Below are 25252 nucleotides of genomic sequence, written 5' to 3' on the forward strand. Positions count from 1 at the left end.
GTTTACTTTAAAATAGATGTAATTTCTTTATTGCATAAGAGATTTGCCGTATCTCAAAGAAATCCACATCAGCAAAAGAACTTGCCCTGCTAATATTGTCTGGTAACAGTTTGAAAACTTAAAGCAGTCATTCCCCATCCTAAAATACAACTGTACAGTGTATTTGAAAAAGTTTCCTTAAATAGTCAACACACACTTCATTTTGAATGAACCACTGTAAAAGTAAATGCTGTAGACAGTGAGGCAGTCTTATCTTAATTGTATCTGGTTTTATTACTCTTGGCCTGCTAGAGGATCAGGAAAATATTTTGCAGATGTTTAAGTCATACTAGTTGATTAGTGTGGATTGTTTGATTTTCCTTGTCAACCTGCTGGCTAGGTTTCATTTTAGAACTGCTCAGTCAGTTGTCTAAATTTTTAATATTATGAATTTTTGTAGAATTAAAACATACGTCTATTCTATTTAAAGATCAATTCTGTGAAATAAAGACTGTAGGCACAAAATTGCTATTTAAGCCAACTTGTAACTTGTCACCAGGACAAATTACTTGGAGGTTGCACTAGAGCTGTGGGCACGTTTTTCTGACCTTGTTTTTCTGTTGGAAAATACTGTTCTTATTCGAGTGCTTGTTCATGTTAATTCCAGTCAGGTACGTGTGCGCGCCGCATGCATAGTCGTTGGAAAGATTTCCCTTAGCAGCTCCCTTCGGGTAGGCTGTGAAGCCCTCAGGAGTGGCACCTTCATGGCGCTGGATATAGAACCCCGCGCCTCCTTGGTTCTTTTTTTGCTGCCAGTGATGGTTGGCGAGACTGTGATCGCTTGCCTAGCAAGTTCTTCCCTCAGCGTCCTTTCATAGTTAGTTTAGTTATCATTACTAGATAATGTGTATATATAGTAAGGTTTGGGAGTGGGGTTTCCCCAATCCCTAGCTCCCCACCCCCTTGGGCACTGGGGCATGCCGTGAGTCCCAGGCTTTAAACCCTGCAGAACCTGCAGTAAGCCTATGCCAACGAGCGGCACACCTCCCCCCAACTTGTGTCTGAAGTTTCTGGGGGAGATCCACCAGACAGAAAGGTGCAAGATCTGCAGAGCTTTCCACCCCAAGCCAAAAAAGGAGAGATATTTCTGACTGAAGCAACTGTTCATGAAATTTGCTTTCTGTCCCCAGTCTGCTGTGGACCACCAGGACCAGCACCAAGCATGTCCATGTGGAGTGCCCTGGCATCGGTACGTGACATGGTGCTGAGAAAGGACTGTAGTATAACAGACTCTCGGCACTGGCGCTCTTTGGCATCGCATGCTGAGGAGACAACCTGGCACCGCTCACGTTCACTGGTCTCATACAAGCGGCATAGAAAAGCCAGCCGGAGTGCCGAAAGCAGCAGGACCAGCAGGCGCTGCATTGGTGCATTCCTTGAAAGAGTATCTGGCGCCCAAGCAGCAAGAGTTGGCACTGTTGACATTGGTTCCCCCGAGGGGACCATTGAGTCCGGTGCCCAGCGACTCCCTGGATGCGCAATGCAAGGTGGAGGAGTTACTCACCCCGGACACTTTTGAAGCCGCCAGAGGTTTAATTGCCATGACAGCTCCTCAGCCCCCAGCAGTTAGGTAAGCATCTGGTGCTACAGCGACCGGCGCTGTCTAGAGACAAGCCAACCATGATGTGGCAGTCACCCTCTCCTGCCTGGTACCGTTCGCCTTGGCACCACTCCAGATCGCTATCGTCAAGGTACTGCTCTCCAGATTCCGTGTGGGGTTCCCCAACACCAGTGGGACGTCACTCCCTTTGCCTGACACCGAGGATGGAGCGGCACTGATCCTCAGCTCAAAGAGGACCATCACCGATCCCTGACACTGGATTCCCTCCACCGGTCCCTCTCATTATCAGCTCAACCCCTTATCGGTACCCTTCAGCTTCACTGTGTCTCATCGGACTTGGACGGTGTTGCCTTCTATTCCCGTTGCAGCCGAGACAGATCTGACAGGCGACGGAGGGACACCAACAGCATGGCACCCCCAGTGGCAGCCTCTGGCACAATGGCCATTTTGGACCCCCTGAGCCTACCATCAGGCCCAGGGATCTTTTTCCAGGGGCTTCCGCTTGGTGGCCTCTGAGCAGCGACCACTACAGCCAGATAAGGATCAGCCTATGCTCCGGGGATCTGAGGCGACTTTGGCACAAGCCCCATCACTGACCCAGGTCACAGCTGAGGTGACTCCAAGACTCATTGCAAGGCCACGCTACCAGCATGCTGGCTATGGTCACCACAGAGGCCCCAGACTCTGACCCTGGGGGAGGTCAGGGAGCTGGAGGGCTAGGAGGACCCCATTCCACCTCTGGCCTCTTTGTCTTCGTCCCCGGAAGAGGTGGTGGCAGGAGCTTCAACCTCAGGCCCTCCTCCAGTTGACCGCAGGGCCCACCAGGACCTTCTCCGGAGGATTGTCCTCAGTATGGGGTTACAGGCAGAGGAAGTGGTTGAACCCAAGGACCCCATGGTCAACATCTTTGCACCAAAAGGACCATCCCGTGTAGCTCTGCCACTAATAAAAATGATCCAGAGCAATATTAAGACTGTGTGGCAGACCCCTGCTTCAGTCCCACCTACTGCCAGGGGTGCTGAGCGCAAGTACTTTATCCCCTCTAAGGGATATAAGTATCTGTTCCTCACACGCAACCATGCTCTTTAGCAGGGTTAGCGGTTAATGAGAAAGAGAGACGGGCACTAGGGGTGAGCCCCTAAATCAACAGTCTCAAAAAGGATGGACCTTTTCAGCAGAAAGGTTTATACAACTGGTGGCCTACAGCCGAGGATAACTAACCAGCAAACTGTCCTCAGTAGATATAACCTCAACTCATGGGACTCCGTGTTGAAGTTTAAGAAGCTGATTTCACCAGAGTAGAGTTCTCGACCATTATTGATGAAGGGAAGGCTGTGGCGCAGACCTCTTTGCCGATTTCGTTAGACTCAGCTACCTGCCCCAACTACAGCAGCAGCTCCCATATCCTCCTTGGCTAAGGCAGGATTTTTATAGGAACAGCAGGTGTAAAACGCCCAATTCCCCTTCTGGACAGGGCCAAGGCCCAACCAAACATTCGTCCGTCTTCAGGGACCCTTCTCACAAGGAACTCCTTATCCAGAGGTGTGGGCGCTCCTCACCATAGGAGTTGTGGAGGAGATTCCTCAGGAGCTAAGGGGCAAGGGATTCTATTCCCACTATTTCCTAATCCCCAAGGCAAAGGCGGGGGCGAGGGGTTTGACGGTCTCAGGCCCCTTCTAGACTTGCAAGGACTCAGCAAATTCATGGTGAAGTTTTAAGTTTGGTTTCCCTGAGCACAATTATCCCTTCTCTTGGTTCTGGGAGACTGGTACGCCACCGTCAACATGAAAGACGCATACTTTCACATAGCCATTCGGCCTGAGCACAGACAATTCCTATGGTTTGTGGTCGACCACAAACATTATTAGTTCACAGTCCTCCCATTTGGTCTATTAACAGCTTCCCAAGTGTTCACCAAGTGCATGTCGGTCGTAGTAGCCTTCCTCCGGAGGATGCAGGTGGAGGTGTATACTCCTACCTAGACAACTGGCTGCTCAGGGGGTGCACCAGGGAGCAGGTGGAATCTCAGGTCTGTTTAGTCAGATTCACTTTCGAAAGACTGGTCCTCCTTTCTCAACGTGAACAAATCAACCTTATCACCAACCCAAAGAATAGTGATCATCGGAGCGGTGCTTGACTTGATACAGGCAGTGATGTTTTTACCAGAAACCTGATTCCAAGCCATGTCAAATATATTATTCAAGATCTCAGGCGAAAGCTGATCACTACTGCATGGGGATGCCTGAGTCTCCTGGGCCACATGGCAGCCTGCACTTGTGTGGTCTAGCATGCCAGACTGAGGCTCAGACCCTTGCAAGCTGTGGCTCCCATCTGCCTACTGCCTGGGGTGCAATAGCTTGAAGGTGAAGGTGCCAGAACACCTTCTCAACCCTCAGATGGTGTGCAAAGGGACGTGTTGGCTGCCACTACCCGCAGCTCCTATTGGCTGGGAATGACAAACTGCAGCCACTGGGAGCTGCAGGGGGTCGGGGCTGTGGACAGTCAACATAAACATAACGTCTTGTGGCTCGCCACCAGATTACCCTGATGGGCCATGTGCCAGAGATTGCTGACCCCTGGTTTAAGGCGTAGATATTTATGATGCGAAGTAAACTGTGTGTTTCATTTAATCAAACCTTTATGATATTTTTCCAGATTGGAGCAGATTTCAACCACTCTGGAAGGAATGAGGGTGCAAGATGAGACAACTCTGAAATGGTCTCTAAGAGGGTTTTTGTTTTTGTTGTTTTTTTTTTAAATAATTCAGAGTATCACTTAACTTGAAATCTGCACTCAGGACTTCCTTCAGTATCTCAAAGTACAGTCCATCTCTGCAAAGTTATACTGTTTGGATATCATTGTGAGGCTGCATATTTGTCTCAGTGACTAAAATGATAAGCTGCTTATAAATACTACTTTCAGTGTGCTACAGAAGTAATGAAAACATATCTGCATTATGGAAGTTGCTGGGAAGAGAGTGAAGGCTTTGACAAATAGAGGAGGAATTTGGGACTCTTGGTATGTGGAAAATAGTGGTGGATTTGGTCAAATTAATAGCCTCTGAATATAGTAAATATGTTTAGAAGAGATTTACTGGCCAAGCCAAGTGAAGCCTAACACTCAACTCTATGGCATATCTGTTTGTGTGTAATGTAATAAATTTAGAAGACCCTGGCTGATCAATTGCAAAATTTGAGGGAATGTTCTAGGTCTCAATGGAAATAACAGTACTGAGTTTGGTAACAATTAGAAACCGGAACACTCGAGAAGCCTGATATCCACACATTGCCAATTTGGTCCTTCAGGTAGAGGAGCATTTTGACATTGTAGATAACTCTGTCAGTCATCATTCACTCTTTCTGCAGTTAATTTGTATACTTCAATTCAATTGATTGAAATAAGTCAGCAAATGAAACTGCAGTTCAGGACTGAGGTGGTTTGAGTGAGAGGGGCTTGATTCAGGCAAGATTTACCTTTGCCAAGTCAAAACTATTTTTGTTAATCTGAACAGCACTGATATAGTGCTGTAGGCAGTCCTCTGTTTGCAGCTCCAAATGGACGCTGCCCTGAGGAGAGATGAGCAATGTTTAAGGTTTCTTGGAGGATTTGGCTCAATTGCCTTCCATGTCACAATGCTACTACTACTCAGGCTCCTCAGCCTGTGGCACACAGTGGGCACTGTCAAAGGGAAGTGGTTATTGATGTGAAACTGCTAAAGCAACAAAGTGGTTGGGAAGCAACTTGGATGACTTAACTATGCCACTAAACCTAAATTGTAATATCCTATACAATTGCGATAGGTTCGGGGTAGACTGTGTTCCTGCCCCTCCTACCCTCAGATAAGCAATGAAGTATATAACCCTCTAGTTAGAACTTGACAGCAGGGTGGATTTGATTTAAATCAAATTGATTTTAAATTATCATTTAAATTGATTTAAGTCACTACTCAAGAAGACTCAATTTAACCATGGTTTTCTACATAAAAGTGCATTCTTGTTGGTTGTTATAACCTTAATGCATCTTCTTCACAACTCAGAGAGAGGGAGGTTTTGTTTTTAGAAGGTACACACTATACATTTTTAAAGTAATTTGTTTTGAAAAGTTTTCAGATTAGTTTCACAGCTATATCAGAGAATGAATGATTGTTTTTGGTTATTTCATTTACCAAAGATAATTGAAACATATTTATTAAGTCATTGGGAGGTGAACTATCTCCAGTTCAACAGGTTAATCATTAATATTTGGCAGATTTTCTTGCCATGCTGTATTAGAAGGAGAACATCACTGGACAAGATATTTAAATTGTTTTATTTAACTATAACAGGGGTTGGCAACCTTTCAGAAGTGGTGTGCTGAGTCTTCACTTATTCACTTTAACTTAAGGTTTTGTGTGCTGGCAATACATTTTAACGTTTTTTAGACGGTCTCGCTTTATGTCTATATTATATAACTAAACTATTGTTGTATGTAAAGTAAACAAGGTTTTCAAAATGTTTAAGAAGCTTAATTTAAAATTAAATTAAAATGCTGATCTTATGCCGCTGGCCCACTCAGCCTGCTGCCGGCCTGGGGTTCTGTTCACCTAGTTTTGCAGTGGGCTAAGCGGGGACTGCGGGATCCCAGCTGGTAAGAGGCTGGCAGTTGGGACCCCAGACTGGTAGTGGACTGAGCGGGGCCGGCGGTCGGGACCCCAGACCAGGGGGTGCAGCTGTGAATGTGGGTTTGTGTGTGCAGAAACTCCTGTTTAGTGCTCAGGGTTGGGGTAGGGATATGAGGGGCGGCAAGAGTCAGGGTGTGGGATGGCTGGGTATGTGTGGGGGTGCAGTAGTCAGGGCTGGGGTTGTGGGGGTGTAGGGGTCAGGGCAGAGGGCTGGGTGTGTGTGGGGGGGAGTGCAGGGGTCAGGGAGAGTGCTGGATGTGGGGGGTTCAGGGGTCGGGGAGAGGATGGGTGTGGGGGTGGGTTTAGGGGTCAGAGCAGATGCTTGGAGTGCTCAGCTCATGGGGCAGGAAAGCATCATGTTGGGAAAAGAAGCGGCGGAGGTGGGAGCTTGGCTGCTGGCCAGATCAAGGTTCTGCCTCCGCAGGAGAGGGCTGAGGGGGGCCAGGACCCTGGCAGATAGCAGCATGCCATTAAAAAACAGCTCATGTGCCATCTTTGGCACATGTGCCGCAGGTTGCAGACTACAGACTAAAACAACATCATTATGTATTCTGGATTTTTTTTCTTCAACAGCAAACATATAATATCTTAACAAAACAAGTATATGAATTTTTTATTTTAGTTCAACATTCAAGTTTTTTAAAATCAGGTTTGTTTTTGTTAGTTGTTTTAACTCAAATAGTTAAATGAAATATTTAAATAAGCTGATGTACCGCCTGGGAAGACCTCTGTGTCCCCTCAGGGGTATGCGTACCTCTGGTTGAGAACTGGCTTAACTGTTCTGAGTTTTTTGTATTTTTAGGGGTGCTTATGAACAGAATTCCCCCCAGAGAGCTTAAGTACTTCAGGGATAGTAACCTTTATAAACACCTGAGAAAGAGAGAGAACTACTTTACCTAGAAATAGGTTAGTTATTCTTCATCATAGTCTTCAGTTGGTTCTTCCTAAATGCCCTGGTCTCCTTTTACAAGAGGCAGTTATCTTACACTTATCTGTGTTACTGGAGTATGAAGCTATTTTGAATAACTTTAAGAATCTTGAATCTAACATGACTAGCAGGACTGTGTGCAGACTGGACCACATTCACTTAAGGATAGTCAAGGTACTGTTTGAAATTTTTTAAACATTTCTTCACTCTTTTTAGTGTAGACCGTTATTTTCCAAAACACAGGTCTGTCTTGGAATTTACATGGGAACAGGATTGCTGGTGCTATGTGTTGACCTCATCAGTCCTAGAGTTAAGATTAATGGTGGGAGTGGAACACAACTTTTTTTTCTGTCTTAAATACATTCCCCTTTATTGCTCTTCAGGATTATGTCCCTATATCCATTACCAGAAAATATAACCAGCCATTGTATTATCTGATTTTGCTCTGGTTCGCTTCTGCCTGACATATTTTTTTTTGCACTGTAGTAATGGTGGATGGTATTTTCTACTGTGCATCCTATAATCTTATGTTACGTATGTTTCTTTCCTTTATTAAAGCTTTCAGGCTCTTGCATTTTAAGGTTGAGAAGAACAATCTGTTCTGAAGCTGTGTCTTTCAGTTCAACTTACAACTATGCAAAGCTTTCCTTTTTGGACTAAAACTTCGGTGGCTAACTGTAGAAGCAATGCTGACTTTCAGTGATAACAATCACTTTTAAAAAGTGATTAGGATGATAAGAGGCCCTACGATAGAGGAAGGAGAAATAAAAAAGAGGAAAAGATAAAAATTAATTCTACTAAATTTGTAAGCCCTTGCTAATAACCAAGTTTTGTTTTCTAGTGAAAGTGGCAGAAACAGTATAGAGAATACTCGGTGAAATCACCTAAGTTGCTGCTGAAATCAATAAATCCATTTTTTTTCAAGTTTAGGGAAAAATCTATACAAACTGTTTCCAGTTTTCTTTGATGAAACTCAGTCTAGCATGTTCAGATTTGATATGAACATGTAAACACATTTACATTTTTATACATGTCCATGTAGATTCTTACAATCTGTGTGCAGTAAGCATTTCTATAAAGCCTTTAAAATTGTAAGTTTTTAAAAAAATCTCAAGTTGTTTTGCCTGATCAACTGCTGGTGCTTTTTCTTTTCCTGTAGACTTACAGTAACTATAGCACACTTCTAATCCTGCTTTAATATTCATTGTACAAAAGAGCTCCTATAAAGAACACGTCCTGTCTTTGAAAATACGCCCGCCCCCACCAAAAAAAAGGCTGAAATCTGTACAGTACTCAAGTATACAACTATCAGAACTTACAGCCTTCAGATTCTTGGTCTATTCAGCTTGTTCTTTAAAATAAGTAAGAAAATCAGCACATCTTTGTTTTAACAGTTGTTCAGTTTCTTCAGACTTAACCAGTTGTTTGTGTTTTGAAGAACCAGTTTCTTGAATCAGTTAAGAACCATAATAGGCAGTAAAATAATCTTAAACCCATCTGCACCTGAGAAGTAAATGACAAGTGTCTTCATCCAGTCTCTTATTATAGATAATCATGCTGGTTACACATTCCTGCGAAGCTAAGAAAAATAATCTCTGATAAGACTTTCAAAGTATATTTAAGCTACCCTGATTCTTGCCATATATGGCACAATAAACTGACCAAATTTGGTCAAATATTTTAAGCCAGTTAGTCATATGTCTTTAAATGTGCTGCATGTGTAAGCTTTTGATTCTCTTAGCAACAATATTTTTATGGGTTATGTGTTGGCAGTTTCCTCTTATGTATACTTTAAAATGTACAAGAGGATTGTTCTGTGGACAACTAGTGCCACAAAAAAAGGGCTGTTTATTTTGCGATGCAGAATGAATACACTTTAAATACCCTCCTTTTTTCTTCTTCTTCCGGATAATGCTTTTGAAAGAGAGGTTGCCACATCTATTAAGTGCAATACTCAATTATTGCAACATTGAAAGCTGCATAGTTAAAACCAGTCAGGAAATGCAAAGATTAATCCAAAACTAACATTAATTTAACTACATTATTTATCCTGTACACCGTACAGCTGGCGTAGTCAGTTTTTTTTGTCAAGGCCCAAATTTCTTGGGGAAGGTCTAGTCAAGCTCTAGACTCCAGAGAAGATGATGATGATAATAATAATAAAAAAAGTAAATAAAAGATTTTGGTGTCAGTTCAAAACCATCTGGTGATCCGGATTTGGCCTCCAGTCCACATGTTGAGTACCCCTGCTGTACAGTATACTCCTTGTACTTGGTGATTTGCATTAGTCTATGAATTTTTAACGAGAAAAACGGGAATAGAAAATATCGCATATATGCATTGTAGCCAGGTTAACTTGACTGTTTATACTCAACTTTTGTTTTTATTCTTCAGTGAAATATTAACGTAGTTACATTAACAACTTACTGCATTTAATTTCCTTTTCTTTGAATGATGATATGATCTGCCCTTTACAAAGAAGGTAAAAAGGATTTTTGGAGTAATATTAAATCATTAACTTTCAGTAGTAGTATGACAGATTTGTAGAAAATTATATCAAAGTGAAAGTATATTATAAATGGTCACTTTATTTGTGTTGTATCTGAAGAATAATACTTCTGAGGTGTTTAGGACCTCTTCAATAGAGGTGCTTCTTTCAATCTCTTGGCTTGTTGGAGTTGCGGGGATGCATATTGTGGCATAGTTTAGTAGGTTAAACTCTGAGGAAAGGTCCTGTGCATGTGTCTGCTTCAGTCCTTGCTGTCCTAAATCAAAAAGGGCCTTCTCTCTGCATCCTGCTCTGCACTTTTAAGGGCAGCAGTATGGAAGTTGGCAGGGAAACCTATTGTATACCCCCTTCTGAGGAAAAATACTCTAACAGGAGGAAAGCAGATAGGGAGGTGGTCAAGTTGAGGAACTAGAAAACATCTGTTCTTGTATATTTATGCAGCACCAACAAAGGTGAATATGTGGTAATTCATGCAGCTATATAACAAGCAGAATACTGTAGGGCTGTGTCTCTAGAAAACGTGGATTATTTCTTGCAATATACTGAAATTGATACTCAGACGTGTGTCTTTTAAAGGCACAAATTCATAGACAGCCAAAAGGTATATAATAGCTCAGGGGTGGGCAAACTATGTCCTGCGGGCCATATTCGGTCCACCAGCTGTTTTAATCCGGCCCTTGGATTTAATCCAGTCTGGGGCTTGCCCTGTTCTGATGCTCCAGCCAGGGGGCAGGGTTGAGGGCTGCTCTGCGTGGCTCCTGGAAACAGTAGCATGTTCCCCCTCTGGCTCCTACACGTAGACGCAGCCGGGGGCTCCGCTCCGTATGCTACCCCAGCCCCAAGTTTCGCCCCTGCAGCTCCCATTGGCTGGGAACCACAGCCAGTGGGAGCTGCAGGAGGTGGCTCCTGTGGATGGAGCAGCATGCAGCAGAGCCGCCTGGCTGCACTTCTGTGTAGGAGCCAGAGGGTGGACATGCCGCTCGCTGCTTCTGGAGCAGCTTGAGGCAAATGCTGCCCAGAGCATGCACCCACTCTCCCCCCCCCAACCTCTTGCCCCAGCCCTGATCCCTCTCCCACCCTCCGAACCCCTCGGTCCCAGCCGGGAGCACCTCCCTACACACCAAAGCCCTCATCCCCAGCGCCATCCCAGAGCCCGCAGCCCCAGCCAGATTCCTCCCCCTGCATCCCACCTCCATCCTGGAGCCCCCTCCAGCACCCTGAATTACTCATTTCTGGCCGTACCCTGGAGTCCACACTCCCAGCCAGACCCTTCACCCACCCCCTCCCCCCACACCCCAACCCCAATTTCATGAGAATTTATGGCCCGCCATGCAATTTCTATACCCAGATTTTGCCTGCGGGCCAAAAAGTTTGTCCACCCCGTAGTAGTTTAAAGAATAAAAAGGTAGCATGGAATGTCATTTGCAGTGGAAACTTCATGAAGTTGTAGAAATGCAATATTACTTCTCATTCTGTACTTATATGCCCAATCTGCACTATAGCTAAAAACCAAAACCATAGTGGGGCCCCAGTTGTTAAAACTGTAGTCCTCCGTCCCAGTTAAAAGAATATCATTTTATGATATAGATAGAACCTTAACTGGTTTTCTAAACAGTGCTGAAGTACCAACACGAGTTAACTTACTTGAGTATGTAGCATAGCTTGAGGAACAGATTGGGTCCCGTACGCAATATTAAATGGAGCCATGTTGTAGCTAGGTTCCCCAGCATAGTTATAGTTGTAAACGAAGCTTTATAGGAAAGACGCTACTTAATTTGCAATGTTGCAGATCCCTCAATATTAGATCTCCACCGCAATTTTGATTTTAATTAGCTTACTTGCCACAGTCCAAAATTTTGCATGCGTTTTGAGTATACAATTAGTTCTGTACTGCACTAATATTCAGTGCCTGTAAAAATTATAAAAGACAAATGTGGCTGGACTTGATTTCTACATTAGTTAACACTTTTAGTCTTCTGAATTTTATATTGTACCAGTCACTTTTTTTAATGACTGTAATATAGCTGTAGCAAAATATCTGGTTGTTTTTTGTTTTTGTTTTTTAAATTAGACTGCATAATGTAGAGGGTAGCCTCATAGCAGAGTGTGTATATTGTTCCAGCAATTTTTTCTTTAACAAATAGGTCTAGTCCAGCGTTTTCAAATGACTGCTGTTAATAAAGGTCCATTACAATATTGCTTTTCCATGGTTTTCCATGTCTTGTGTGCAACTTTGGCGCAATTATTTGAAGATCATCCCATGATTCAAATAAGGACTTATTTAGAAAAAAAAATTAGGCCTCAGGTAGAACAAATGCATTTGAGGACTTGATAGATATTTGTTTTAGTTTTTTGGTGCAGTTTTTCCTGTTTGTTTTGTTTGGTTATTTGTTTGGGAATTTTTTCTTTTTGATGATAAAGAACTAAAACTTCAGTGTTCTTTTTTCTGAAGGTTTTTCCCAGAAAAAAATTAATTTGAAGCAAGACTTTAATGTGAATTTTGTAATGTTTCTTTCCTTCTAGGCTTGCATAGATGATAACGTAGATATGGTGAAATTTCTGGTGGAAAATGGAGCAAACATTAATCAACCAGATAACGAAGGTTGGATACCTCTACATGCGGCTTCATCCTGTGGATATCTTGATATAGCAGAGTAAGGACTCTTTCTCCTATATTAAAAACGTTTGTGTATATATATTACTGTTTTGCTGATAGACTGTCAGGAGCAGATGGCATTCATAAACAAGTGTTTTTAACTTTGTTGTGGAGCTATCTGAGACATTTCGTATATTATACTTTTTAGCTGTCTATTCTTTTACGTACATACCTATTGGACATCTTAAAGTAGCTTATTTTCCTTTTTATGCTCCTTATCCAGCCAGTTTTCATAGGGCCCATCCACATAAGTCTCAACAGTCAAGTGACAGTTTCAGAGCTCTTTTCCCTGTAGTACAGTTGGGACTTAATATTTTTTTTATTTGTATCCTGTAAGCAGGCTTAAGGCATGCCCAAGGTTGGTGCCAGTTCATAACAGGACCCATTCTTGGTTGTATTTGCAATTTTGATGCTTTAATTTTTCAGTCGTGTGATCGTGTAACTTCCTCTCCTGGTTCTTCTGATGGTGTAAATTAGAACAGACTATTCGGATCAGCATTAAGGGTCAGTTATCGACATAATTAGTCAGACACCCACAGAGTCCAGGAAGAGGCTTCTTTTTCTTCAAAAAGGCTGCTGAGTGCTTCTGAAGATAGCAACTGGAGAAATTTGGTTATCTATGAAATCATTGTCTCCACTGGAAGGAACGATCTGTTTGTAATAAACTTGCTTTGATGGGTCAGAATAATATATACCTCTCTTCATGTAGATTTCCAAGTGTTGGCCACCATGCTGTTCTTGCCATAAAAAGGCCACTGTGTCTGTTGCTTGTCTCTTTGGGTTAAGGTAAATTCCATTAGTTTTGCTGTATTGAGGGTACTGTCTGATCCAGCATTAAACCTGGAGGAAAGTAGGCTGTTTTTTTTGAATATATATAGCTACCCTAGTAATTCCTATGACAAAGGACTGAAATTGTAAATTCAGGGGGTAAGGTAATTGCCATCCTGGCCCATGAAAGATTGGGAAGCATTTATAATGAACCTAGTGGCTACATGGATAAAAGATGAGTGAAAAAATCTGAAACCTGTCTTGTGTACCAGTTTTACAGCCAAGAATTTAAAGAGTTTTTTAGAGAGAGAAGAGACTGTTTTCATCCTTTTGAAAAAGATGGGACATATTATGGCTGATGGCTGCACAGTCTCTGTAATTTGTGTTCTGCCTTTAGATATTGTGTAAGTATTTGTAATGGTTTCACGTATTTTGAGTATGTATTGAAAATATATACCGTCTCACAATATGATAGTTATTTAAGTCAATAGGGAAGTTCTTTCTGGTGTCATACCATTTCTAGAGCATTAAAAGCGGTAAAGCCCCCTGCTTTCTTCCCAAACAAGGGTGCTAAAATAAAAATTTTGATTGAACATTATAATTTGCTGTGGGCAAGCAGACTCCAAGCTCAAAGGAAAGAGTGTTGTTTCGCATACCAATGAAAAAACATGCTCCTTCAGCTATTGAGTAGTTCTCTGTGAAATGTACCATTTTGCAGAAGCCAAGCACCAGACATTTTATCTTCTCTTCCTGCCTTGCTAGGACTTGTCTTCAGTGGTCTCTAGCTCTCCCCATAAAGAGGAAGTTATTGGATTATGGTACATTCTCCCTGCATTTTTTCCATGGGACCAGTGAGTAGGAGTTTGGGAATCCAACTTGCAGACAGGGAGCAGAGGATGCAGCAGGATTGCCAGGTGGGCTGCTTGGATAACTGCACAGCTAAGGCCCAAAGACTGCGAAGATGAGCTGCTGAAGCTGATTACAAGCATTTCCACATACAGTGGAAGGGAAAAAAGTCTTGAGCAGGACTCAGTGGGCCATATCACAACTATTGAGACTAGTGGAGCTGAGCTGTGGACAACAGGAGAGGGAGGGAGTGCATTCTCAAATAGACACAATTTACATTAACAGGTGTTTTCAGCTGTGAACTAAAATTGTGTGGTTTGAAGGGAACAAGAGAATTGCTGCACAATTTGGAATTTTGTCCTGTTTCCCACTATATATATATGGGGCACTGGGTATAGACTTCTCATCTGCTCCTGTGACAGAATGCAAACTTTCTTGCAGAATCTCAGGTTGGATACAGTTTCCTCTTCATGACTGGATCCAGAAAGTTTGTTGTTCTTTGAGTGATGTACATGTATTCCACTTGAGGTGTGCATGGTTTCATTGTGTCTCAGGCAGGAAGATTTTTCTGGCAATGTCTGTTGATTTGCACCTAAATTATTCTCCACATGCTCCAAATTAAGTGGGGGAAGGGGTGGTCAGCAATGACCACTGCATGTTCCTCTGTTGCCTAGGAAAAACTCATACTCCCTGCAAGTGCAATATCTATCAGTTCTTCCCTCGCCAAACCTGTTGAACTTGTGAGTTCAGCCTTAGAAGATTCCTAATGGACCATGCAATGAAGCCTGAGTCCAATCCTGGCACATCAGACCTTTTGTACTCAGGTAGAGGTACTAAGAAGTGCCTCTCCAAGCATGGTAGTATCTGAGGATAACCAGAACAGGGCTAAAGACTCCACTAATGACTCTTTGAAACAGACATGAGGAGGGTAAGAGCAACCGATCTCACAAGGAATGTGAGAAATTCCCCTCCAGGCCCTATAAATCAGGCAAGATTCTGTGCCCTAGTATAGGAGCATCATGAGCTGCCAAGGAATATGGTACTGGTGAGGGAAAGAAGCCAGAAGATGTCTCCTACTCAGACTGTACCGATACTGAGAGAGGAACTGTTGGTACCAAAGGATGTGGCCTGTCTGAAGCCAGCACTACTAGTGCCACCAAAGGACAGAAGGCCTGTCCATTCTCCAGCGTGAAGGGCTGGATATGCTGCCAGTTAATGAGGCCATCTTAGAACTGGCCTGTCCAGTCAGTTGTGCTCCCAATCCAAAGAGAGAGAGCAAAAATATTTTGTGCCATCTAAGGGGACAGCATACTCATTCTTGCACCCTATTCTGAGGCAAGCTGTAACCAAAAGGAAGAAGCAACACCATCCGAGATCTGCACTCGCTGATAAAGGAGGCCACAAATTTAGACCTCTTTGTAAGGAAGAACTTCACTTCAGTGAGCTTGCAGTTCCGCATAGCAAATTACCAAGCACTGATGTTGAATGATGATTTTATTAATTGCAGTGAGTTATCTGAGTTCACCAACAACACTCATTCAAGAAGATAAATTTCAATTCCAATCAATTACTAATGAAGATAAATTGCTAGCTATCTTGGCCCTCCAGGCCTCAGTGGATGCAGTCTCCCACTTGAGGGGAACTTCATGATTCTGGCTGTGTGGCTCCAGATTTTCCAGAGAAATTCAATCCATCGTGATCTGGCTTTTGAGGGCAAAAAAAGAAATCATTACATTCCCTCAAAAAGTCAAACAATCCTTCACTTTGCTGAGTATCAACCATACAGGAAATACACAGAGTCTAAACCCTGCAAGTGACAGCCAGCTCCCAACCATTCTACAATCAGAGGGTGGGCATATAAACTGCCTAAGAAATGCTAGAGGATGAAGTAAAATGTAAACAATGTCATCCCTTCATTCTACTTCCCTCCTCAGCCTCCCACAAAGAAAACCTTTTGACAGGACTTTTGAGAGCTTTAATTTAGTCCACCTGCCACAGTTATATGTTCAGGATTTTTATACTCCATTTGCTGGCTGCCTAGCTAAGTTTTCCCAGGCTTAGTACCATATAATAACAGATAGATGGGTTCTGGAAACAATCACCACTGATTACATCAGTGGTGGGCAGCATGTGGCCCCGGGCTGCCTGCCATCCATCAGAGTAAACTGATTGCAGGCCATGAGACACTTTGTGGACATTGACGGTCCCCAGGTATGGCCCCCCCCCCCAGCTCCCAGTGGCCACGATTTGCCTTTTCCTGCCAATGGGAGCTGCGGGAGGCGGCAGGCCACAGGGACGTCTGCAGAATGTGTTGCAACCCACAGTCAGCTTACCGTGATGGGCCATATGCTGCCCACCACTGGGTTATCTGATAGAGTTGCCCTCTCTTCCCCTTCGCTTCCCTCTTCAGGAACCCCTCTCATTAGTGGATGCTCAGACAAGAAGTAGACTCCCTGTTCTGTGTGGGAGCCATAGAACTGGTACCTCTTCAGCATAGAAGAAGAGTAGTTTACCCAAGATATTTCCTCAGCCCCTAAAGGGAAAGAGGCCAAAGGCCCATACTAGATCTCAACTGAACATCTTCATTTGTGGTTCAGATGGTAGATGTTTAGCAAGGGCTTCAGTAATCTCCTCACTAAACAAGGGCATCTGGTTCATAGCTCTCAATTTGAGACTTATTTTCAAATAGACATTCCCCCCGCACATAGGATATTCCAGAGATTTATCATGGGCCCAGGTCATTACCAATACAGAGTGTTCCCCTTCATTTCTCAACAGCACCAAGAGTATGTACAAAGGTGTTACTTGTAGTGGCAGCTCATCTATATTCTCAGGGTTCTCCTACTCTCCTACCTCGTACTTTGCTCACAGTAAAATCCTATTAGGAAGTACAGAGCCTTATCATAGGGTTATTAGCCCACCTCCATGAACATATGGCACAGGGTACTTGGATCCCTCCCCCCCCCCGCCAAGAATCTTGCACATAAACCTTCTGAAGTTGTGTGCAGTGCACCAATCCTGCAAACAATTCCTCTTCTTTAGTTGGGTCCCTCATATCTGGGTCATGTCAGACAATGTGACAGGCGTACTATATCAACAAACAAAGTAGGGGGAGCAGAGTCCACCCTTCTTTTAATAGAAGTGGTCAATCTACAGAAGTGTTGCATTCGCCACCACGTTGCCCCCTTCCACTGCAGACTTTCTAGGAATGCATAACACATTGGCAGACAGCCTTAGCAGAAAGTTCTCCAAAGACTGTGAGTGGGAGTTATGCAACTTGGTGCCACAGACAGCTGTTGGAAGTGGAGATTTCTATTGTGGGATATCTTTGCATCTCAGGAGAACAAGAAGTGGCTGACCACCTGCTCCAGAGCAGTTTAGGGCCACAACTCCAGAGCTGATGTGCAATTTATCACCCGTCTTCATCTTATCTTGAGTCCTGAGGAAGATTAAACAAGCTGGAGCATTGGTTATCTTCATTGCTTCCCCAGTAGCCCAAGCACTTCTGATTCCTGAGTATTTTTCAGAACTCCTCACATCCATGTATCCATATTCCCCTCTTCCCAGACCTACTAACTTAGGAGAAAGGCAAGATCAGACACCCCAGCCCAGCATCCCTCTATCAAAAAGTGTGGTGTTGGATGGCTGACAGACCTAGAAAAGTCATGTTCAGAGGTGATACAATCCATCCTTAGCAAGAGTAGGAAAGATTCCATGAGAAAATGCTACATAGCAAAATGGAAAAGATTTCCATACCTGATGCCAGCATCATTAGATTCCCCTGAAAATGTCTGACATCCCTACTGTTATGTGTTCTCTAAAAATGACAGGGCTATCCATCAGTTCCTGGTGAGCCCACGTGGCAATGTTAGCACTTTTCACCCTCCAGGGGACTGTCTTTGCTCATATTATAGTGAGATTTCTGAAAGGACTGATCCAGACCTTTCCTTCAGTGCTGAATCTACCCATTTATAGGACCTCAGTCTTGTCCTGTCAACACAGATGAATACCCCATTCTAACCTGTAGTCTCCTGTTGATTAATACATTTCTTTATGAAAGTTGCATTTCTGATTGCAGTCACCTATGCTAGAAGAGTGCGTTGGGTGTCCTTATGACTGACCCTCTCTCTATAGTCTTTCATAAGGATAAACTTTCCTGGAGATTATACCCTAAATTGACTTCTAAAGTCATCTCTGGGACCCCAGTGCCCTTTACCTTGGGGTTCTGCCTCAGCAGTACCCCACCATGCTCTGGGTCTCCCTCCCAGGGGAACCCCCAACCCTCTCAACCCACCTTGCCTCAGTGGCTACTGCCAGTCATATAGCTCCCATTCACTGGGGAAGACTGCAGTCTGTAAAGACCATTCATCATTGGCAAGGGGTTTGGACCAGCTGCCTCTCCCTAAACCCTCTGCAACCCCAGTACCTGTTTTGGCCTTTTGCCCAAGGCCTGCAACCTGAGTTGTTGCCAGGCTAGAGCTCCCTGGGCAGCCAGGTCTTTCTCCCTCCAAGGCTTCTCCCTCTTCCAGCTCCTGGCTCACAGCCCTTTTATAGGGCCATCTGTGGCTGCTTCCCCAATCAGCCTAGCTTTTCCCAGCTGCAGCCCTCTCCAGGGCTGCTTTTAACCCCTGTTCTTCAGGCATGGGGCAGCTGCCCCACTACACAGATCATCCAATTACTGTCTTTTGAATGAAGTTCCAGGAATCCGAGAGGATAAGAAGCTTTACTGTCTTCTATCTACAAAGGATGAAATTCTTCAGAAACTCTCCCAGGCGCTTGTTTCCTTTGCTGAATGCATGGGAGATAACTTCATCTCCATACAGAGTCTGTCCAAATGGATTTCATGCTGCATCCTGCTTTGTTGTGAGCTCCTCAGGATGTGAGGGCCCACTCAAATAGAGCCCAGGTTACATTAGTAGCCTTGCTTCAAGACCTCCCTTTCTCAGAAGTCTGCAGTGCAGCTCTGTCCATACCTTTGTGAGACATTATGTTCCCAGTACAAGTGTCTACAGCAGAAGCATCTCTCAGAAGAGCAGTCCTCCAATCTGTGGTACAGTAAAGTTTCTTCCATTCTCCTTCTCAATAAATACTGTTGATAAGTCATCTCAAGTAGAATACACATAGGTACCATGACTTGAAAAAGAGAGGATGGTTACTTTCCTTGTACGGTAACTGGAGTTCTTAGAGATGTGTGGTCCCTATCTATATTCCACTACCCATCATCCTTCCTCTTTTCTGCAGAGCCTTATCATAGGGTTATTTGCAGTGAAAGGTGACTGGAGAGACTATCTTATGCCCTTGGCTCAAAGCATGAGGAGGAGAAGAGTGCAGGGACAAACCAACGGATGCTGCTGGCAAAAATCTTCCAGGCTCAGGCACATGCAGTGCATGCACATCTCCAGTGGAATACAGGTAGGGACCACACCTCCTGAAGAGCTCCAGTTACTATGCAAGGTGGTAAGTAACCTAAGGTGGTAAGTGTCACTAAAGTTTTTTGTTTTCCCGACACTTCAGGCTTCTTTTCAGCAAAGTTCATATAGTAGTATAGATTGTCATGGATTTACGAGGCTATAAAGAAAAGCCACTATATTTTTCTAAAGGTCGTGAAGACTTTTCCAAACATACATCAAGAGAAGCGTATGAATTCAAGCATTCATCTTCTTTCTAGCATTTCCTTTATAATGTGAAGATTGTGTTTTTGGTGTGGAGTGACTCCTGCTCCTTCCTTGCTTGCTTTTTGCATCGAAGGACTGGTGGAAGTCTATTCTGGTGACTGTTCTGCTCTCATTGAAAAAAGACTGAGAAAGTAGAGTGTTGGATTTTTGTGCTGCCCACCATGCAGCTGCTGAAACACTTCTGCAGCCAAGTAATCTGCTCTTGCATCCCCTGCTACTGTTGTAAGGGATCCATAGAGGCTTCCTTTCAGACTTACAAGGGGTTACAGTTTCTTTTTTTTTTTAATGATGTACTTTGCAATAAGTTAAGATTTATAAACAAAGTCAGGGTCATTGGGAGGAAAAAATGTTGTACTAAATTTTACTTTTAATTTTCTCAAGTTTCTTACCTTGATGATAATCCAAAGCTTGAAGCAAGATAAAAAAGGGAACTTTCCCTCCAAGTATTGCTGCTCTGAGTTGTAGGGGACATCTAATGCCAAATACATAATATATAAATTACACACATAAAAGTACATTAAACATTAAGGTTGCCTACTTGATTTTTGCCATTTTTTTAACATATGGTTGTATATGTATTAATTTTCTAGGTTTAAAAAAAAAATTAAAGAAACAGATTCCATCATATGGCATCGTAGTGACATCCATATGGTCATCCAAGAGGGTTGGAACCTTCAGGTGTACTGCACAGACCACTGCCATTTGAGTTCAGGGAAATAACTGATAAAGGATGACAACCTCTACTACTGCTATGTGGAGCAGCATTAGAGGGGGATGAGGCTTGTTGCCAATGGGCTTCATGTATAGTTACTCACGGTAGAGGGATGGTGAGAATCATGAATCTTGGATTCCAATCCAGGGTCTGGCAGAGGGTGTGTTCTTGTGGTCAGAGACCCTTCTGTCCCTTCTCCTCCAATCTTTCTCTATCCCAGTCCTGTCTCTTTGCTACCTCAGCTCCTCTATCCAGTCCCATTCTTCTTGCCTAACTACTGTTTCCCAGTCCGAGTTTCTCTGTGTTTGTACGTGTAATTTAGTTAAGTGGGATGCTGGAAAGCTGACATCGCTATAGGACAGAGTTAAAGCTTACAATGTACAATAGTGCTTGTGGTAAGTTGAGAGTCTGTGGCTGGAGGTATAGATATTTTATGCCACCTCACAGTACATAACTGTTCATTTCCCTGCTTTTTGTACTGGGTGTGTATGTGTATATATATGTGTATGTGTGTACACACACACACACACACACAGAGCTTTTAATACGTTTATTTGTTTTTAGGCTTTTTAACTGGCAGGGAAAATTCCCCTGCCAAGCAGAAGTCTGAGCTCCCTTACTGAGACTCCATAATACAGTACATTTTCAAATGATTGTTCAAACGTTCACCAGTCCTTGCAGTCTTGTGTTGTAGGAAAATCTGTCCGGTACAGACCTCTGGAATGAAGTGGAAATAGTGCATGCTTCTCAAAGTTTAAATCTGCCCGTGTGTGGCACAGGAAGTGTCCATAATGAGGAACATGTGACTGTTTTATAATGGTCTTAAGTATAAAATCTGCTTGTTAAGGGCATCTTCTCATTTTGTGAATCTAAATTTTCGAACCTTGTCGCCCTTCTCTTCCGCAAAATAATCTGTAACAGATTAAAAACAGATTTTATACATTAACCTGTTGTCTGTTGCTTAGGCTGTGACGCTCAGTAGAGCATGTGTATTCTACCTTTTGCTTATTTGGAGCCCAAGGGGATGGGGATTGTTGTGTGGGGGTAGTGTCTGAAGAAAAGTCCTTGCTCAGCCTTCTGATGTGGACTCAAGGAGGGAAGGTGATTTATGGTTTTATGCCACAAAGTTCAGTTAATGCAGTCCCCTCATAGTTTATCTGATCCACTTCCAAAAAACAGTTCTTATGTTCATGATATATACACAGGAGTTAGATAAAAAGATATTCTTGCTGGAAAGTTAAACATAATTCTACTTTTGTTCTTAAAATTCAGAACGATTACTTCAAAGAACCCCAAAACAGAGAGACAGAGCAGGCTTCTCCTTAAAACCAAGAAGAACAGCTCTCCCCATCTTACTCTAAGCTGGCTTTCTACACACTACACCTCTACTCCGATATAACGCGACCTGATATAACACGAATTTGGATATAACACAGTAAAGCAGTGCTCCGGTGGGGGGGGACACAACTGCGCACTCTGGCGGATCAGAGCAAGTTCAGTATAATGCGGTTTCACCTGTAACACGGTAAGATTTTTTTGGCTCCCGAAGACAGCATTATATCGAGGTAGAGGTGTAAGATCGCATGCCTCGCTACAGAGCCCCCTGCCCTGCAAGCAGGACCAAAACCCTTGCTGCCGTGTCCCCTTCCCCCCCCCCCCCCCCCCCGCATTAAAGAAATAGCTTGACATTCCAACAGAGTCTTCAGGACACCACACCTTCAATGAATGCAGTGTATCCTGCCAAAGTTAATGCCAGCCTCCCACCCCATGCAATGATTCAGGAAAATCTCACTCCTTTACACACACACAATTAATGCAGGAACTCTCTATTCTAAACCCTCATTGGGTTGACTGCCTTCCTCCTAATGGCCCAGTTAATGTCTACCTTCCCTTTTAGAGGATGGCAGTGGTGGCTACTGCTGCTCAGTGACTCTCAGATGTTGCAGTTGAGAGATCAGGAGGGGAAAGAGAAGCTGCTCAGGATCTGTTTTTGAACAGGGGGAGGGAGTGGGAGAAAGAGAGAAACTGTTGGGCAACATGTTTTTAACAAGAGGGAAGGAGGTAACAAAAATAATTCAGCCACTCCCTTCTTCTCCCACCTATGACTGGGCCAGCAACTTCCTACCTGAAAACTATTGTTGGTTCCTTCTGATTTATTTCCTTCTGTCACTTACATCTCTTTTGGGCTTTGGAGTGACAGAGGGGGGCGTAAGGCCCCAGAGCTGCAGGAGGAGCATCTTCTCTTGCCTGCTTGCAATCCCTATTACAGAAAACACCATATGAGAATGCACTGAAGTACAAATAAGGTATTCATAGATTCCAAGGCCAGAAGAGACTATTGTGATAATCTAGTCTGACCTCCTGTATAACACAGGCCACTGAAATCCCCCAAAATAATTCATAGCTCATATGTTTTAGAAAAAATCCAATCTTGATTTAAAAATACAGTGATGGAGACTCCACCATGATCCTTGGGAACATGTCATCCCATAACCTTCTCTTAATTAAGCTAAATAGATTGAGTTTCTTAAGTCTGTTACTCTAAAACAGGTTTTCTAATCCTTTCATAATTTATGTGGCTCTTCTCTGAATCCTCTCAAGTTTATCAACATCCTTCTTGAATTTTAGGCACCAGAACTAGGCACAGTATTCTAACTGCGTTTTCAGATAGGGTAAATACAGGGATGAAATAACCTCTCCACTCCTACTTGAGATTTCTCTGTAGTATGCATTCCAGGATCACATTAGAACTTTGGTCACAGCGTCACACTAGAGCTTACGTTCGGCTGATTATCTATTATGACCCCCAAACCTTTTTTCAGAGTAACTGCTTCCCAGGTTAGCGTCCTCCATTCTATAAATATGGGCTGCACTCTTCTTCAATGATATATACATTTAGCCATATTAAAACACACATTGATTTGCACTTAGTTTACCAAATGATCCAGATTGCCCTATATCAGTGACTTGTCCTCCTCATTATTTAACACTCCCCCAATTTTTGTCTCATTTGCAAACTTTATCAGTAATAGCTTTGTTTTCTTCCAGGTCATTGAAAAAATGTTAGTGTAGGGCCAAGAATTGATACGTGCAGGACCCAACTGGAAACACACCTGCTCAGTGATAATACCCCACTTACAGTTACATTTTGAGACTTATCAGTTAGCCAGTTTTAATCCATATAATGTTTGCCGTGTTAATGCCAGGTTAAATTCTAATGAGGAAAATAGAAAGGAGCATAAACAATGGCAAATGAAGTGTAAAAATATAATTAGGAAGTCCAAAAAAGAATTTGAAGAACAGCTAGCCGAAGACTCAAAGTAATAGCAAAATATTTTTAAGTACATCAGAAGCAGGAAGCCTGCTAAATAACCACTGGGCTTTCGAGATGCTAACAGAGCAGTCAAGGATGATAGGGCCATTGCAGAGAAACTAAATGAATTCTTTGCATCGTCTTCACGGCTGAGGATTTGACCTGAGCCTTTCTTCTTAGGGTGACAAATCTGAGGAACTGTCCCAAATTGAGGTGTCATTAGAGGAGGTTTTGGAACAAATTGATAAACTAAACAGTAATAAGTTACCAGCACCAGACAGTATTCACCCAAGAGTTCTGAAGAAACTCAAATGTGAAATTTCAGAACTACAAACTGTAGTCTGTAACCTATCATTTAAATTAGCTTCTGTACCAAATAACTGGAGGATAGCTAATGTGATGCCAATTTTTAAAAAGGGCTCCAGAGGTGATCCAGGCAACTACAGACTGGTAAGCCTGACTTCAGTACCGGGCAAACTGATTGAAACTATAGTAAAGAACAAAATGCTCAAACACATAGATTAACATAATTTGGTGGGGAAAGGTCAACATGGTTTTTGTAAAGAGAAATCATGACTCACCAATCTACTAGAATTCTTTCAAGAGGTCAACAAGCATGTGGTGACGGGGAATCCAGTGGATATAATGTACTTAGATTTTCAGAAAGCCTTTGACAAGATCCCTCACCAAAGGCTCTTACGCAAAGTTAGCTGTCATGGGATAAGAGGGAAGGTCCTTTCATGGACTGGTAACTGGCTAAAAGATAGGAAACAAAGAGTAGGAATAAATGGTCAGTTTTCAGAATGGAGAGAAGTAAATAGTGATGTCTCCCAGGGGTCTGTACTGAGACTAGTCCTATTCAACATATTCATAAATGATCTGGAAAAAGGAGTAAACAGGTGGCAAAATTTGCAGATAATACAAAACTACTCAAGATGATTAAGTCCCAGGCAGACTGCGAAGAGCTACAAAAGGATCTCTAAAAACTAGGTGACTGGACAACAAAATGGCAGATGAAATTCAGTGTTGATAAATGCAAAGTAACGCAAATTGGAAAACATAATCATTTTAAACATAAAATGATGGGGTCTAAATTAGCTGTTACCACTCAAGAAAGAGTTCTTTGAGTCATTGTGGATAGTTCTCTGAAAACATCCACACACTGTGCAGCAAACAGAATTTTGGGAATCCTTAAGGATGGGATAGATAATAAGGCAGAAAATATCATATTTCCTCTATATAAATCCATGGTACTCCTACATCTTGAATACTGTGTGCAGATTTTGTCACCCCATCGCCAAAAAGATATATTGGAATTGGAAAAGGTTCAGAAAAGGGCAACAAAAATGGATTAGGGGTATGGATCGGCTTCCATATGAGAAGAGATTAGTAAGACTGGGACTTTTCAGCTTGGAAAAGAGTCAATTAAGGGGGGATATGATAGAGGTCTATAAAATCATGAGTGGTGTGGAGAAAGTGTAAATAAGGAAGTGTTATTTACTCCTCATAACACAAGAACTACGGGCCACCAAATGAAATTAATAGGCAGCAGATTTAAAACAAAAGGAAGCATTTCTCCACACAG

General features: G+C 42.9%; 1 protein-coding gene across 5 annotated transcripts in view; it reads left to right on the forward strand.

The window, feature by feature from the left end:
* PPP1R12A (protein phosphatase 1 regulatory subunit 12A) overlaps nucleotides 1-25252 on the forward strand; it is a 223866-nt gene that overhangs the window by 61250 nt on the left and 137364 nt on the right. For all 5 annotated transcript variants that reach the window (XM_030548638.1, XM_030548641.1, XM_030548637.1 and 2 more), the window contains exon 2: nucleotides 12221-12351. In XM_030548638.1, the coding sequence (XP_030404498.1) occupies nucleotides 12221-12351 (131 nt within the window). The remainder of the gene's footprint in view (nucleotides 1-12220; nucleotides 12352-25252) is intronic.

Source organism: Gopherus evgoodei, chromosome 1, assembly GCF_007399415.2.
Source record: "Gopherus evgoodei ecotype Sinaloan lineage chromosome 1, rGopEvg1_v1.p, whole genome shotgun sequence".
NCBI classification, from domain to species: Eukaryota; Metazoa; Chordata; order Testudines; family Testudinidae; genus Gopherus; species Gopherus evgoodei.